Below are 14467 nucleotides of genomic sequence, written 5' to 3' on the forward strand. Positions count from 1 at the left end.
AAACTACGTGGGCAAAGTGCTATGATAAATGAGCCAGCTAAGTGTACCAGTAACATAGGTGCCAGTTGTAAAGCAAAAATATATGTGTAGTCTGCTTGATTAACAAATGTATATTTGTAGCCCTTTCACGCAATAGAATTAAAGTTTGTTGTTTATTAAAAAGCATAATGTTTTAGGGGAAAACTGCCTTCCTGCATAGAAATATAGAATAGCAACGTTTATGGGTTTATGGATATCAAATAAAGATTTGAATTCCTTACATGCTTGAGTGAGAGTATGTATGATATGGGGCATGGATTTAAAAAGTACAAAGTTATTTTGACTTCAGGTTTCGAAGCACTTAGTCTTTAATGCTGATGCTTTATGGGACTGCATCTTAAAAGCTGATTTTTGTGCTTTGCTCCAGATATGCAAGATACTAGGTGTATAATTCCCACTGATTCCAGTGGGAAGTTAAACGTCTAGGGCTTTGTGCTTCTGGGCTGAGGAATTTTGCATGCAATTTCAAGGTATTGTCAGTAATTTTGATGTCAATCTAACCAGATGCTAGTTTTAGTTGAAATAAGTGCTTTTGTTGCTATTAGAAATAAAATTAGCATTAACTTAGTTACCTATGTGAGCTTAAATAAACAGGACAACCTTTTGGTATTATCAGGATTTAAACTAAGAACAGAGTTTCCTCTTGATTGTGATAATTTATGGCTCTTAGAGTGAAACTGGTTCTCTGGCATAGTTTTTATAAGTAGGTTCCAAGTAACTTTCTATTTGCAATTATATTGTAATTATTTTATTTCAGAAGCTTGTTGCCTCTGTTGTGAACCAGTATCACCGATACGTTGTTGAAGGTGCAAGTCACTTCAGAGAAGTATTTGTGAAACACTGCAAGTGCCAGCCTTTGTTGGCGGGCAGCTTCAGGTGGTTGGTTTTAGTTCACTGGGCTTGAAGTTTTTTTACTTTACCTTTGCACTTTAAAACCCTGTTGGACAGTCATCCTCAAACTTCACTTGAAGCACGGCTTTCCTTTTTGCAACTGAAACAGGTTACCGAGTTCTCGGTTTTGTGTTAGCTTGGGCATATGATTTAGTTAGTACCTTGCAATGGTGAATTGCCTTAACCTTATCAAGGGACAGCCTGGTTTTGAAAGAAATAGTTAAATGCACTTCTGTGATGTGGCTTGTCATTTGACTTGAAGGTAAAGATTTGTGCACCAGCTATAGCTTTATGGTATTTGCACGTGTTACGTGCCATGAAAAAATGTACTGATACTAGAAACAAGTAAGTTTTTAAAAAAGTGACTTCATGTGTGAAATCTTAACAGGTTTTTTTTTTTTTGAGAATTGTACTGAAACACGCTGTTTGGTTACCTGTATGTAATAGTCCCCTTATAGGACTAGTGTCTTTGAGAATAAAAATGAGAACCCAGAAGTTGCACCTGTATTAGGGAGTATGCTACCTAATTTCTCCTCAAATGACTGTCATCCGTTTAACAAAGTTCTGTCGTGAGTCTTGAGTAGGTGGGACTTGCTCTACTGACCTCTTGTCTCTTGGGAGCAAGGACTTCTTGTGACAATGCAGGTAATGCTTGAGAGGCTCGTGGAAGTGCTTGTTTAGTAAGGGGCAGCAATGCTGGGATGTACCATGGATATTGAAAGATGCCAGTCTGTATGGGATAGTGTTAAAGACTCTTCTTTGAATATAAACCTGTTTTTAGTACAGTTCCTCGTAAACAGAAGAGATCTGTTGTTGAAGCTTTGCTTATGTATTTAATGGTATTTAGTAATTTTCTCATCCCTGGTGGATTTGTCTGCATAGAGCTGCATAGGAAGAACTAAGATGCTGGCATGTAAATAAAGAAGTTGGTGACTGCAGAGCTGCTTTAGAAGGGTCACAGAGAAATAAAGTAACTTTAGTTTGTTCCTTAGTTTGTAGTCTTGTTCTGAGGTATATGTGTCAGAAATTATCTTAATTGAATGGCCTTCTCAGGAATGATTGCTGGATTGTGTTGGTTTCACTCGTGAGAAATAGGAAGTGAGAGCAATGAGTTTACTTTCAGCATTTAAATAATGAAAGTAAAAATGCATTAGTTTTCTTAAAACACAGATGTTCTTTTTATTTTTGTAATCTGCATGAGCAAAAAGAAATTCCCCCAAACAAGGCTTTTCAGAGGCTGCAGTAGCACAGTATAGTTCAGTGTGTTGTCATGTGCATAGTTTTTTAATGGTAATGGATATTCATGTCTAAAGTATAACTTGTTCTCAATTCTGCTTCTTGTGTGACTTGTAAATTTTATTTGGCTAATAAAATTAGCCTAACATACAATTTTATAATACTGATGACTACTGCATTAAAAAGAGACATGCTAAACACCTGTATACGTAATGAATTGGTACTTGCACAAGTGAGTGGAAGCACCTCTCACTTGTTTGTTTTACCACTGGGTGATGAAAGGGTAGTTTATAACAGCACTAACAGCTGAAACAGCTTTGATAATAGTAAATCTCTGTGGGTCACTGACTGTATTACAGCTTGGACAGACTTGCAAAATAAAAGCTGTGCCTTGCCCTGCAGGCTTGTGTAGTATCCTTAGGCGGACAATTTTACCCTCCAGAATTGAGCAAGCTTTTGGGTTTGTGTTGTGTGTTGAAATAGTTGCAAGCAGCAGAGCTGTACTGCTGGCTCTTGGAGTCCCAGTTCTGCTTACAGGAGCGCAGACCTGCCAGGAGGCTGGTGGTGGGCACTGGCAGATGTGCTGGAACTCTTGTCAAATACTTTGTGCATACATACTTAATGATCAGTGTAGCCAAAATATTTAAGATGGTTAAAAGTGTATTTTAAAGTTCTCAGATGCTTTATTGTCTGTCTTCCCTCCCTGTGTTCCCCCCCCCCCCCCATCCCAACTTAGATCCCTTCTGTAAAGCAAATTTTGCTTTCATTTAGCATTGAAAGACCTAAGTGGATAGTGTAGGTCAGAACACTGGTTTATTATCCTGCCCTGTCAGCTGATACTATTGTCACAGTATAATGGCATTCCTCTTGCTGCTGAAAAGGGTCTGAGCCTGAGTGGTGCGGAGGACCCCCATTCAAAGTCTGAAAATAGAGCAGCTTCTTTATTCTTTCTAAAATGCAAAAGTTTGCTTTAAATTGTTAATTAATCTCTAAAAAGTAACACTGAAGGGCACCTTTCTGATACGCAAACAGTAAACAAACGTGGTGCATTTTGCTCCTGCAGTCTGTGAGATGACTGGTTTTCTAACAGAAGGTAGCTTATACAAGCCACCTAAAAAGGATTGCTTGTCCTGTTGTAGCTATGTGGATTACTGTTTACCACATAATCAGCAGTTTGTACCACATTTATGTAGTATACATTGTTATGGACTTCTGCTTTCAAAGTCTAATAGGAAGAAGGCATTGCCAGTATGCTTTTCAAACTATGTGTCTATATGTAATACCTTGGATTAATGTTAGGTGATTGAAAGTGTGACCCCCAAAATTTCAGTCTTTCACCTTAGCCTGAGGTGTAGTTTATAAAACAATGGGTTATTTAATGGTTTTTTTTGCATAACTGTGATCTGGTGTATGCAACCCTTAAAGAAGATTTTTCTGCTTGTTATTTTTGTATTTCTTAAATGAATAAAACAGTTACACCCCTGCTTCACTTTAAAATGTATTTCACAATGCAAGCACACCGTAGGGAGTTTAGAGCCAGTCTGAGCAAGCACTGTTTGCTTTGTTGATTGGCTTTTTTTAGGGCTCCTATTGAAGTATTGTGACTCTATTATTTCTGGTATGTGCATGTATACAAACACATGTTACCTTCCATTTACCTTTAATGAGTATTTATCTGTACTGTAAGTACAACTGTTGATGGGTGTCAGATGTGTATTGTAACAAGATGAAGTCTTTCTGCTATATATCTTTGCTAGGACTTTTCTATCATTTACCTGATACTAGGACTTGTAAAGGAGCTGATGGAGTTGAGTGCTTTCCTCCTTGATGTTCCTTTCACAAATTCTAGTCTTTTTGCCTTCTCTACTCCCAGAACTCCTCAATTTCAGTTAAGTGTAAAGGGGAGGAAATACACAGTCACTTTTGAACCGATACCTCTTGTTTGTATGGTTCTAAGTGTTTTAATCATACCTATATTCCCCTTAAAAACATCTAATCCATCTCATGGGGAAAATGGGTAGTGAGAACACTCAAAGAGCAAGGGTTGTAAAGCTGTAGTTCGGTGCAGAAGAGAGACATTCTTCAGATTCTTCTATTTCCTGTAGTTCTATCTGCTGAACAGACTGAACAGTTAAAAAGATGGAACACTTCAGGTCTAGGCTGTAGCAAAAAACCCCAGGAAAACCCACCAAAAAAAGCATAAAAATAAAATTCAGGTACTGATCTCTGTCCTTGGTTCAGCCTTTGCCAGTAGGAGTCCTAAACTAAAAGCTGCGACAGCATTTTCTGGTACTTTGTCTCTGCAGTTGATGTTGGTATAACTTTTTGGGGGGCTAAAGGTCTGTTAGTCAAAGCTGTAGTATTGCCTATTGCTATTATAGAAAGCATCAAGCTTAGAGCGCTGGCTATTCTCAGATTGTCAGGCATCCAAGTAACCAAAGCTCCTTAACTTTGAAAACTAGATGTCAAGCCCAGTGAGACTAATAATGCCATCTGTCTGAGGCATCTGGATATTAACCCTCTTAGTCTGATGCATAGAGTTTCATCCCTGAATGGTTTCACAAATAGAAAATAACACAGATTTGGAAAGAACAGCTCTTCCTTAAAAAAAAAAAGAAAAGAAGAAATTGAATTACACTATGTAGAGCTATGTATAATTTTGATACACACTACTTTCATTAAGCTACTATAAATATTTCTCCATGTGTAATGCAGTAAGGAATCGATGCCAGTTTAGAAAGGGATTAAGTTTCTGGCTGGAAATGTGTCAAGATGTGCATTTGCTTACTACCACCAAAGTACAAATCACTGATGAACATTGCAGAGAAATTCCTTAGAAGCAGAATGAGCTGAAGAATCTGAAATTTGGTTGTTCGAATGCTACTTTATACCATGCAACTGCCAACTAGTTTGTCTCGCAGAAACCCTGTTCTCACTGGGAATACTGTTTTAAATTTGAAAGGCATGTGAAGTTACACATCTGAAAATACACTGTTAGTCTGTAATCTAGTCAATATAAAAGATGAATATCATTTCAGTCTCTTCTGTCTGTAACTTTTCCTGCTTTCTGTGGTTTTACAATGGACTTTTTCTATTTTGTAAGAAATTTGGATTTCTGCAAAATCCTGGAGGGAAGGAAGCATGAGTCTAGTCCCAGCAGGCACTGGTTGGGAAGAAAGACCAGGAGTCCAGTCCCTGTTTCCAGCATAGACTTGGATTAAAGCAACGCTGGATAAAATGCACGAGTAGTGTGTTTGGGTCTGGAGGTTCTTGCTCTTTTTACTTGTTCTCTTTCTCTGTGGGTCAATAATCTTGTTTTCTTTACTGCATGCTAACACAGCTTCAGTGGAAAGCCTCCCTGTCCCAGCCACACACCCTGATGAACACACAACGTGGGCAGGGCATGGCCCTGGGGGGAGGCTGTGCTTGCCTGGCTGTTGTATAAAAGCACAGCACTTATCAGCTGTGTTTTGAAATAGTATACTCCTGTTTCATCCTCTGGGTCCCCTCCCTTCTCGAAAGGGATGTCCTCTGGTTTCGGGCTCACTGACTGCTCCCTGTCTGGGTTGCAGAGTCGTGAAAGATTTATGATGCTAAATTCCCAATTCTCTCTCTGTGGTTATCTAGTACCTTTTCACGTTTGAGTAATCTTTTAAGTTTACTGGGTAACAAATTCGGCTAAAGTCCTTCACTGTGTGATTTCATTTGGACTTGTTTAATTTCTCTTTCCACCCCTGCTGGCATAATGATGCTCTGTTTATTGGAGAGAGCTGCTCTGAGTCCTGTCTGATTGCAAGTTCAGGACTTCTCCCCCTGAGATCACTGCTGGACTGCAGGATGGTTGTAGCTGTAATTGCTAATGCCTCTTGCACAGGATATTTAGCAAAGTGTATCTGCAAGAGAAGTAATAGAAGCTTTCTACTGTTATTTTCATGGAGATATACAGCCTCCTGGGAAAGAGAGCCTTGGGAGCACAAGGGGTGGGTTTCAACCCTTTGCAGTAACCTGCCCACTCATCCATTATTTTATGCAATTTTAAATGTAGGCAAATTATTTTTTCTGTAATCGTATCACTTAGAAGTTGTTACTGAGAGTTCTCTTTTACTCACTCGGCTCCAGCTAGAATCTGGGATTCCGCTCTGTGTTATCAGTGTTACTTTTAAAGCCTCTTTGAGGCATGAGTTGCTGATGAATCAGCACCACGTGTGTTTTGGAAGAGTTACATTGGGTTTGTGTGTAGCTGGTGGCAATGGGGAGCTCTTGTTTTCTGTGTACTACGGAGTCAGCTGAGAGGGAGTTGAGAAACATCGCCTTTGGAAGGAAACCTGGGAAGGAAGAGCTGGGCTTGGTTTATTGCTGGTGCTGCTCTAGGCCAGAAGTGTCGCAATGAGCTGGTGCTACACGCTCTCTAATGACTTCTCAAAGCGTGTTTTCTTTCTCCCTCACAGGGTGCACTTCTGGGTGGAGAGCGAGGATGGGAAAGCTGAGCCCTGAAAAGCACACCACAAAAGTCCTGTAAGTGAACAGAAACCTGAGCTGAGCCCCTGACATACAGTTCCCACTCTGAATATGCTATGGAGATTGAGCAGAAAAAGGGTTTCGCCAAGAAAATACCAAGCAGGATAATGAAGGACAATCCACTGTCTGCGAGGAAGACATGCTGCACGAGAGCTTTTTCTGTTCAGGTAAAATAATGTGCCTGCAGAAACAATCTCGCCTACATTGGCAGCTTGTGGCAGCTGTGTGATTTACTCATTGGTGGATGTTGCAACGTGTTACAATACTAGGGTGGTGGACGGTGTTTCTTGGCTTTTGCAAAGAACAAAAACTCAAATTAAAAAAAAAAAATCAAGAGAGCAAGTGTACAGGGAGTAATAGTAAAGAGACTTGAGTTGGGGTGGCAAGATCCTGATTGAGGTTTGTTTATGTTGGTCTCAGAGTTACAGTATACAAATACTAATTAAGTCATACAACATATTAATGAAGCATATGGGAAGTTTCCCCTTATTATGGAAGGTAGTAGTGGAAACATTGAGGGTTATATTATAAAGACAAAGAATCACAATAAAATTATATGTTAATACTTAAGCAAAAATTTTTGGGAAAAAATTTTGGACCATAGCCTAAACTTTTTCCCAAGTCCATGTGTTCAGGCTGTAGCAAGAACTGTACACTTCAGTAGGGGCAGAAATTGGAGTTAAAGCTATGGAATCATGAGGCAGAGGAACTTGATAGTATTTAGGCATCTGAATTCTGGCCTTTGCCTTTGTTCCAGTGCCCACAACAGTTGTTTTTACAGCTTTCTTCCTGAATGTTAATTTTTCCTTTTGAGTGCTCTATCTGAAAACCTTCCATCAAGTTTCTGATAAATACGTATGACTACAGGGCAGGAAGTCTGTGCCTCTGCCGTAGCTGACTGCGGGTGACATCAGTTGCTTATGTTACAGGAAAGAGTAAGAGGAGGAGCAGGAAGAACATGTTCAACTCGTCTGTTACTGCTGCGTAAGGTGAGGGATACAATGGCTTAACCCCAGAAATCACAGCCTGGGGGTGAAGGTGGCCAGGCGTTGTTATTCTGAAGGTGGTAACGTTATGATGAAGCTAGTGAAGTAAACCCACTGTTTTTATAGGAAAGGTGATTTATGTTGAAGAGTAAAGGAAAACGTTTTTCATACACCCCAATTGCGCGGGCCTGCAGCAGAGAGGAGTGTGAAAGTGGGACATCTACCAGCAGAGGGCAACAGTCCCGGAGGCTGGGGGGGTGCTGATGGTTTCTGCAGCATCTCCCCCTGGGGAGCAGGAACTTGGGGGGGCAGAGGGCGGGGGTGGATGCTCCAGCCCTCAACCTCTACAAATCACACGCTTCAGAAAACAGTGCTTTGGTGGGAATCTCTGAACCTGTAAGCTTCAGATGCCAAAACACCCCTGATTCCTGCTCTGGGAAGGTCCCTACCTAGCAGGTCTCTTAGAGCTTCCTTTGGAGCCTTGGGGTAACTTGGATCCCCGTGGGTTGCTGTAGTAGCTAAACTTTAGCTGCTGTTTTGGTTTTATTGTGTGAAAGCAATATGGCACACTCTAAATTCTAGCAGTGGTTGGGCAGCAGGTACCTTCAGGACTCTCTGCCAAGGTGCCTTGTGCTCTGGGTCCATTGGGAGCCAGTGCAGCACCCGAGTGCCACCTCCAAGTGACTTCAGTGAGATGCCAAGACATCTATTTCAGTAGATATCTTTCACTGTTTTTGTTATATTAATTTCCTTAGTGGAACATATTCCAGAAAATGTGGTCTAAATACAGATCTGTCTAATATTTACTTAATTAGAATGATGGAGTAAGTTTAGTTGGAAGGGACTTCTGGAGGCAGTATGGTTGAGACACCCCTCAAAGCAGGACCAGCTTCAGGATTAGATCAGGTTGGCCACTCAAATATAAATATATATACACTTAGTATATACATTTATAAATATATATTAAAACCCCCTATATTTTTATTAAAAAGATATTTAAATAAAACAGAATGAAAAATAATTTAGGCTGAGAAGATGCAGCATTGGAAGCTTCCATGAATACAGTGTTTTATGTACACCTTTCACAGCTCTTCAATGTAGAAGCCATAGTTTTTTAAGAAACTTGATTAACATTTTGGTGGAGGGACTCATGCAACTAAAAAGGAGAGGTGCTACAGATAGCAAATTGTTTATGACGTGGATCTCTGGAATGTGTATATTGGCATATACCTGGAAATGGGGATCTACAGGGGAGGGAAGGGTTCCTGAATCCTTGTTTGCACTGTATGAGCCTGTGATTTGGGGCTCTTGCAGTTTGCCTTGCCGAGCCTGGAAGGGCTTTTTCCTGCCTTGATGCAGTTTGCTTTCTGCTGGGTTTTGGGGAGGGGGCTCTTTCTGGCTTCTGCTGAAGCTGTGGAGATTGACAGGGTGTTGTCCGAGCGTACTGGTACTCTTCACAGAATTGAATTCTCGGAAGAACTTGATGTGCTTTACTTACAACCTTGGGGCTAAACCAGCTGCCAGACCTTGGGCCAGGAGAGAGTTTTGGATCAGATTGGCAGGGATTGTTTTCATTCCCTCCCTTCCTGGCATTTTTATTGAAGAAATTCCTTGCTGTCATAAGGACACTGGCAATGCTTTGATTTCTCCTCTCCCTATGGCTCATTAGAGTTGGGGGATTTGGTCTTCCACTGTAGATCTGAAGATTGTTGCAGGGATCTGGAAAGGTTTTGGTGGGCCAAGGGATGGTGGTACTGGCTGGAACAGGCATTCTCTGGACTTTCCTGCTCTGAGCATCGCTTATATGGTTGTCAGTGATTGAAAGTAGATTAGATGTGGGAGGAATTTAGGACTACTTGGGATGAGGAATTTTGAAAGAGGCTGGAAAAATTCCACCCATCAGGTGTTACTAATTTCTTTTATCTGGGTGCTTTTTCAAGATATCAATCTCTGCATTTACAAAAATTTCTTTCTTGTTTTTATTGGGGTTGTTACCCAGTCACGATTATTTTGCAAGGCTGATATAAAGGTAATCTCTACTGGAACATGCTTTTGTCCCATTCCGGCAAGGACTATTCACCAGTTTGCTGTTGTCTGTCACTGGGATTTACTTTTCTGTGGTTGCTCTTGGCATTTATAGAGTCCAGCAGTACACAGGCCAGTGGGGCAAAGCATGTAAGAAGGTATTGCTGGTTTGGTTCAACCTAGGTTGAGCCTAGTTCCCAGGTTGACTGAAGTGAGATGTAGATTTTTATGGTGAAAGCTTAATATTTTGTTATTGAAAAGCTGTGTGTTAATAAAAATACACAGGTACTTCACAGCAATTTCAGGACCTGCTCTTGTGTCTGGACTTTTTATGGTTTCTGAGGGATTTACTCAATGGAAACAATCTCTAGCCCTCGTTTTCTAGGTAAATTATACCATTTTTAGTATAGTTCCTGTTTCTCTGGTTTGAACTCATGTCTTGCAGTTTTGCAAGTTGTGCATCAAGAGTGTAAGGCTGAATGGACACTGGGGAAGTACTTGAGAAACTGGATGTTAAACTGGGATTTTAACAGGATTTTCAGAGGGAAGATGCAGGAATTCAGCCTGAATCCTGTGTGAGGTTTGACTTTGTGGATTTATCTGTTTATGGGGAGGTTGGCAAATGGTCTTTAAAGTCCCCATGCGACTTTGATAAACTCCTTTAACTTCTAGGTGTGTTAAGTTTTCTTATCTGAAGAATGGGGTGATGACCAGTGAAGATTTTCAAAAAGCTTTTGAAACCCTCATGTGAAGGGTACAATAGCATCTGTTCAATCCTCATTGCTGATACATTTTAAAAGATGTATGAAACTTCGGCTGAGGACATGGTTTGAGGAGAAGGAGTGATGGCGAATGGAGTTAAATCCAGTTGGTGGCTGGTCACAAGTGGTGTTCCCCAGGGCTGGGGCCAGGTCTGTTTAATATCTTTATCAATGATCTGGATGAGGGGATTGAGTGCCCCCTCAGTCAGTTTGCAGGTGACACCAAGTTGAGTGGGAGTGTTGATCTGTGTGAGCATAGGAAGGCTCTGCAGAGGGGTCTGTCCAGGCTGAATCGATGAGCCAAAGCCAATTGCATGAGGTTCAACAAGGCTGAGTGCTGGGTCCTGCACTCGGGTCTCAACAACCCCCTGCAACGCTACAGGCTTGGGGCAGAGCGGCTGGAAATCTGCCTGGTGGAAAAGGACCTGGGGGCGTTGGTCAGCAGCCGGCTGAATATGAGCCAGCAGTGTGCCCAGGTGGCCAAGAAGGCCAATAGCATCGTGGCTTGTATCAGGAATAGTGTGGCCAGCAAGACTAGGGCAGGGATTGTCCCTCTGTGCTTAGTCCTGGTGAGGCCGCACCTTGAATACTGGGTTCAGTTTTGGGCCCCTCACTAAAAGAAAGACATTGAGGTGCTGGAGAGTGTCCAGAGAAGGGCCGCAACACTGGTGACGGGTCTGGAGCACAAGTCTTATGAGGAGTGGCTGAGGGAACTGGGGGTGTTCTTGGGGTGGGTCTGGAGAAAAGGAGGCTCAGGGGAGACCTTATCACTCTCTACAACTAACTGGAAGGAGGTTGTAGCGAGGTGGGGGTTGCTCTCTTCTCCCAAATAAGAAGTGATAGGACAAGAGGGAATGGCCTCAAGTTGCACCCCGGGAGGTTTAGGTTGGATATTAGGAAAAATTTCTTCCCTGCAAGGGTTGTCAAGTACTGGAACAGGTTGCCCAGGGAAGTGGTTGCGTCACCGTCCCTGGAGGCATTTAAAAGATGTGTAGATGTGGTGTTTAGGGACGTGGTTTAGTGGTGGACTGGCCAGTGTGAGGTTAACAGTTGGACTCGATGATCTTAAAGGTCTTTTCCAATCTAAACAATTCTACGATTCTATGAAATGTAGAAGAGTGAGGTGATTTATTTACAGAGAGATGGAATGTCATGTTGCAAGAGAAATCTCTTGGTACTTCGACTTATCTCTTTCCTTGGCACTAGAACATTTTGTGAATGGAAGAGTAATGAAGAAAGCAAATGTTTCTTGCCTTTATTATAATTAACCTCTAGGGCCCCATTGTTACAGAATAAGATTGAGAAAATGAGACAACAAAATTATGTAAAACCCCCTGCATTTGTATCAATTGGAATAAAAAATGGTAAGTGTGATTTAGTCCAGTGCTTTAGGCTAAATAGCACCCGCAGCTTAGAAGGACCCAGCTTGCCTAACACAGCTTGTCTTTGGCCTGATGGGTTGCACAGAGGGACTGCTTGATTTTTTATAAATTCGGGAACTGGAGGCTAGATCCTGCTTTTTTGCTGAGGGAGTGGGGAGACCTAGGGGGGCTGGGACCCTCTCCCTCGTCAGCAGGAGGCCGGTCAGGTTGGAAAAGCCCCTCGGGATCACAGAGTCCAACCCTCAGCCCGACTCTACAAAGTTCTCCCCTACCCCACATCCCCCCCCCAGCTCATCCAAACGACCCTTAAACACACCCAGGGATGGAGACTCCCCCCTCCCTGGGCAGCCTGTTCCACTCTCTGACCACTCTTTGTGTGATGATTTTTTTTTTCTCTCTAATGTCCAGTCTGAACCTCCCCTGTTGGGGTTTAAAGCCACTGAAGCCACAGTCCTGCCGCTGGCCTGGGCATGGCCTTGACCTCGTGGTCGGTCCTGGGGATTTTCAGTCCACTCAAACTTTTCTTTAGCCTCTGGATCGCACCGATTCAGGTGGTTTGGGGCCGCTCGGCTCGTCCGCCATCTCCCCAGAGGCCAACTCCGGAGTGTGGAGGCATCTGGTCTAAGGACTAAGACCAACAGCCGGCGGGCGGACGGACGGGTGCGCGGGCAGACAGACGGCGGGGTTCCAGCTCTTCCCCGTCCTGCTGCCCAGTGGGCTCCCGCTCGCCGCCATCGCTCGCCCGTTAGGACGGCTCGGGGCGGGGGGGGGCACCGACCAAGCTGGTCCCCCGGTGCCAGGAGCGGGGGCTGTGCCAGCGGCGTTATCCGGCGCCCGGGCCGCCCCTCCACAGCTGCCGTTGCCCGGAGACGATCGCAAGCTCGCCGGGGGAGGAGGCTGCGAGGAGGAGGAGGAGGAGGAGGAGGCGGGGGGCGGTGCGGGCTGCGGTGGCTGCGGCGGGGCGCGCCGGGGACGCAGCGCTCCGCTCCCGCAGGAAGCGGCCCGGGGCGGGGGCGGCCGCTCGCAGCCATGCCGGGCCCGGGGCGCTGAGCCTGCCCCGCCGCCCCCCCGGCCCCGGCCCCCGCCGCGCCGCACAATGGAGGAGGAGAGGTGGGTACCGGCCGCCGAGCCTTTGTGTGCGCCCCGGAGCCGCCGCTCCTCGGGGCGCGCAGGGATGCGGGGCCGGGGGGGGGCCGTTCCGTTCCCCGGGGGCAGCGCGCAGACATGCGGGACGCGGGTTGTGGGGATCCCCCCCCCTCCAATTCCTCCCCGCTTGCAGCAACCCCTCTGCACTGGGCGCCTGCCGTGCTCCCGCTGGATGGTGCCATGTCATGGTGACAGGCTGCTTCGCCCCGTACAGCCCAGCCGAAGGAGCGGGGTGGTTTTCCGGGAGGATGTGTTTTAGGTCCGAATAACGAGGTAAAGGAGGTTGCTCCTGTGGGGTGTTTTCTAAAATCCCTCGTGGAGCACCGGGGGGGGGGGGGTATGGGGGGTGTGTTTGGGCCACCCGCGGTGGTGCGCTGCAGGTCGCTCCATCCACAAGACGTGCCTCGCAAATCGCTGGGCTTCTGGCTGCCTTTGCTTGCATCGTGAGCCTCCAGCACCCGGCTTCATCGTTCACTTGAAGACGTACCCGCTGATATTTGCTGCTTTTTTGACTTATGAATGAAAACCTGGAGCCTTCAGGGGTCCGTTTACCTGTACGCGGACGCTGTACACGGCGCGGGTGTCGCGGCAGCCGGGGGGGATCCCGTCTCTCTCTCTCATGATAGCTGGGCCATGTATACTTTATTTCCTGCAAGGCAGCTATTTTGCTCCAAAACCTGTGTGCAGAAGTGCTTGCAGGATCGACCTCATGTCCACTGAATGCATAAAAGAGGTTATTGCTGCACAGGGACTTCACAGACGCCGGAGAGATGTTCAGTGGTTTTGCTCTTCGTTTTTCCTCCCCTCTCTCAGGGTGCCTTTCACACACCAGAAGCTCACTTGTACTGCTTCAAAACTAAACATTAAGCTGGTTTGGGTGGGTTTTTTTGGTATTAAAAAAAATAACCCAACAAAACAACACCACAGGATATGCTGAGTGCTTCCTTTTGTGCTGGTGACCCTGCAGGGAGTGGGGAAACAAGAGAGAGGGCTTGACCTGCTGGTAGTACTAATCGTCAGGGCTTGATAGGAGTTTTGTTTAAATATGATCCATTGGAAAATTAAGCTGGGGTCAACCCCCAAATTCTGGAAATTTTCCCTCTGTTGAGGCAAAGCACTCGTAGCAGCCTGTGGGAGTTGCTTTCCCAGCTCTGAAGGGCAGCCTTCTACCCTTATGTGACTCAAGGGTTACAATTGTTTGTGTTATTTAATGTGCAGAACAAAACTTTGTCACATCGCTCTTTAAATGTCATTGTAGGGCTTCTGCTTCCCGTAAGGGTGTGCATGGCTACCTCTGAATATTAGTCCAGATATTAATTAATTACAGGTATCTTGAAATCTTTGCTTGTCCTGCTAGATTCTAGCCCATGGAGTGGGTTTTCCTTCTTTTTTTCTTTATATGTATAAATGAGTCTAGTGTTTGAGGAAGTGGAGCGGAGCTGTTTTGATACCCTAGGCTGGGATCATCCTTGGCACTATTACT

General features: G+C 44.5%; 1 protein-coding gene across 3 annotated transcripts in view; it reads left to right on the forward strand.

Moving 5' to 3' along the window:
• Window positions 1-7645: 7645 nt before the first annotated feature.
• The window catches only part of KLHL3 (kelch like family member 3), a 55281-nt gene continuing 48459 nt past the window's right edge, over window positions 7646-14467 (forward strand). Inside the window, exon 1 of one of the 3 annotated variants that reach the window (XM_074915924.1) lies at window positions 7646-7673. Coding sequence is in view for 1 of the 3 variants with exons in the window: in XM_074915923.1 (XP_074772024.1) it covers window positions 12935-12948 (14 nt within the window). In the remaining 2 variants the exon portion in view is untranslated. Of the gene's footprint in view, window positions 7674-12826; window positions 12949-14467 lie in introns of those variants that run through there. The other 2 variants (XM_074915923.1, XM_074915925.1) reach the window with 2 other exon arrangements.

This window comes from Athene noctua, chromosome 12 (genome assembly GCF_965140245.1).
Source record: "Athene noctua chromosome 12, bAthNoc1.hap1.1, whole genome shotgun sequence".
Classification (NCBI taxonomy): domain Eukaryota; kingdom Metazoa; phylum Chordata; class Aves; order Strigiformes; family Strigidae; genus Athene; species Athene noctua.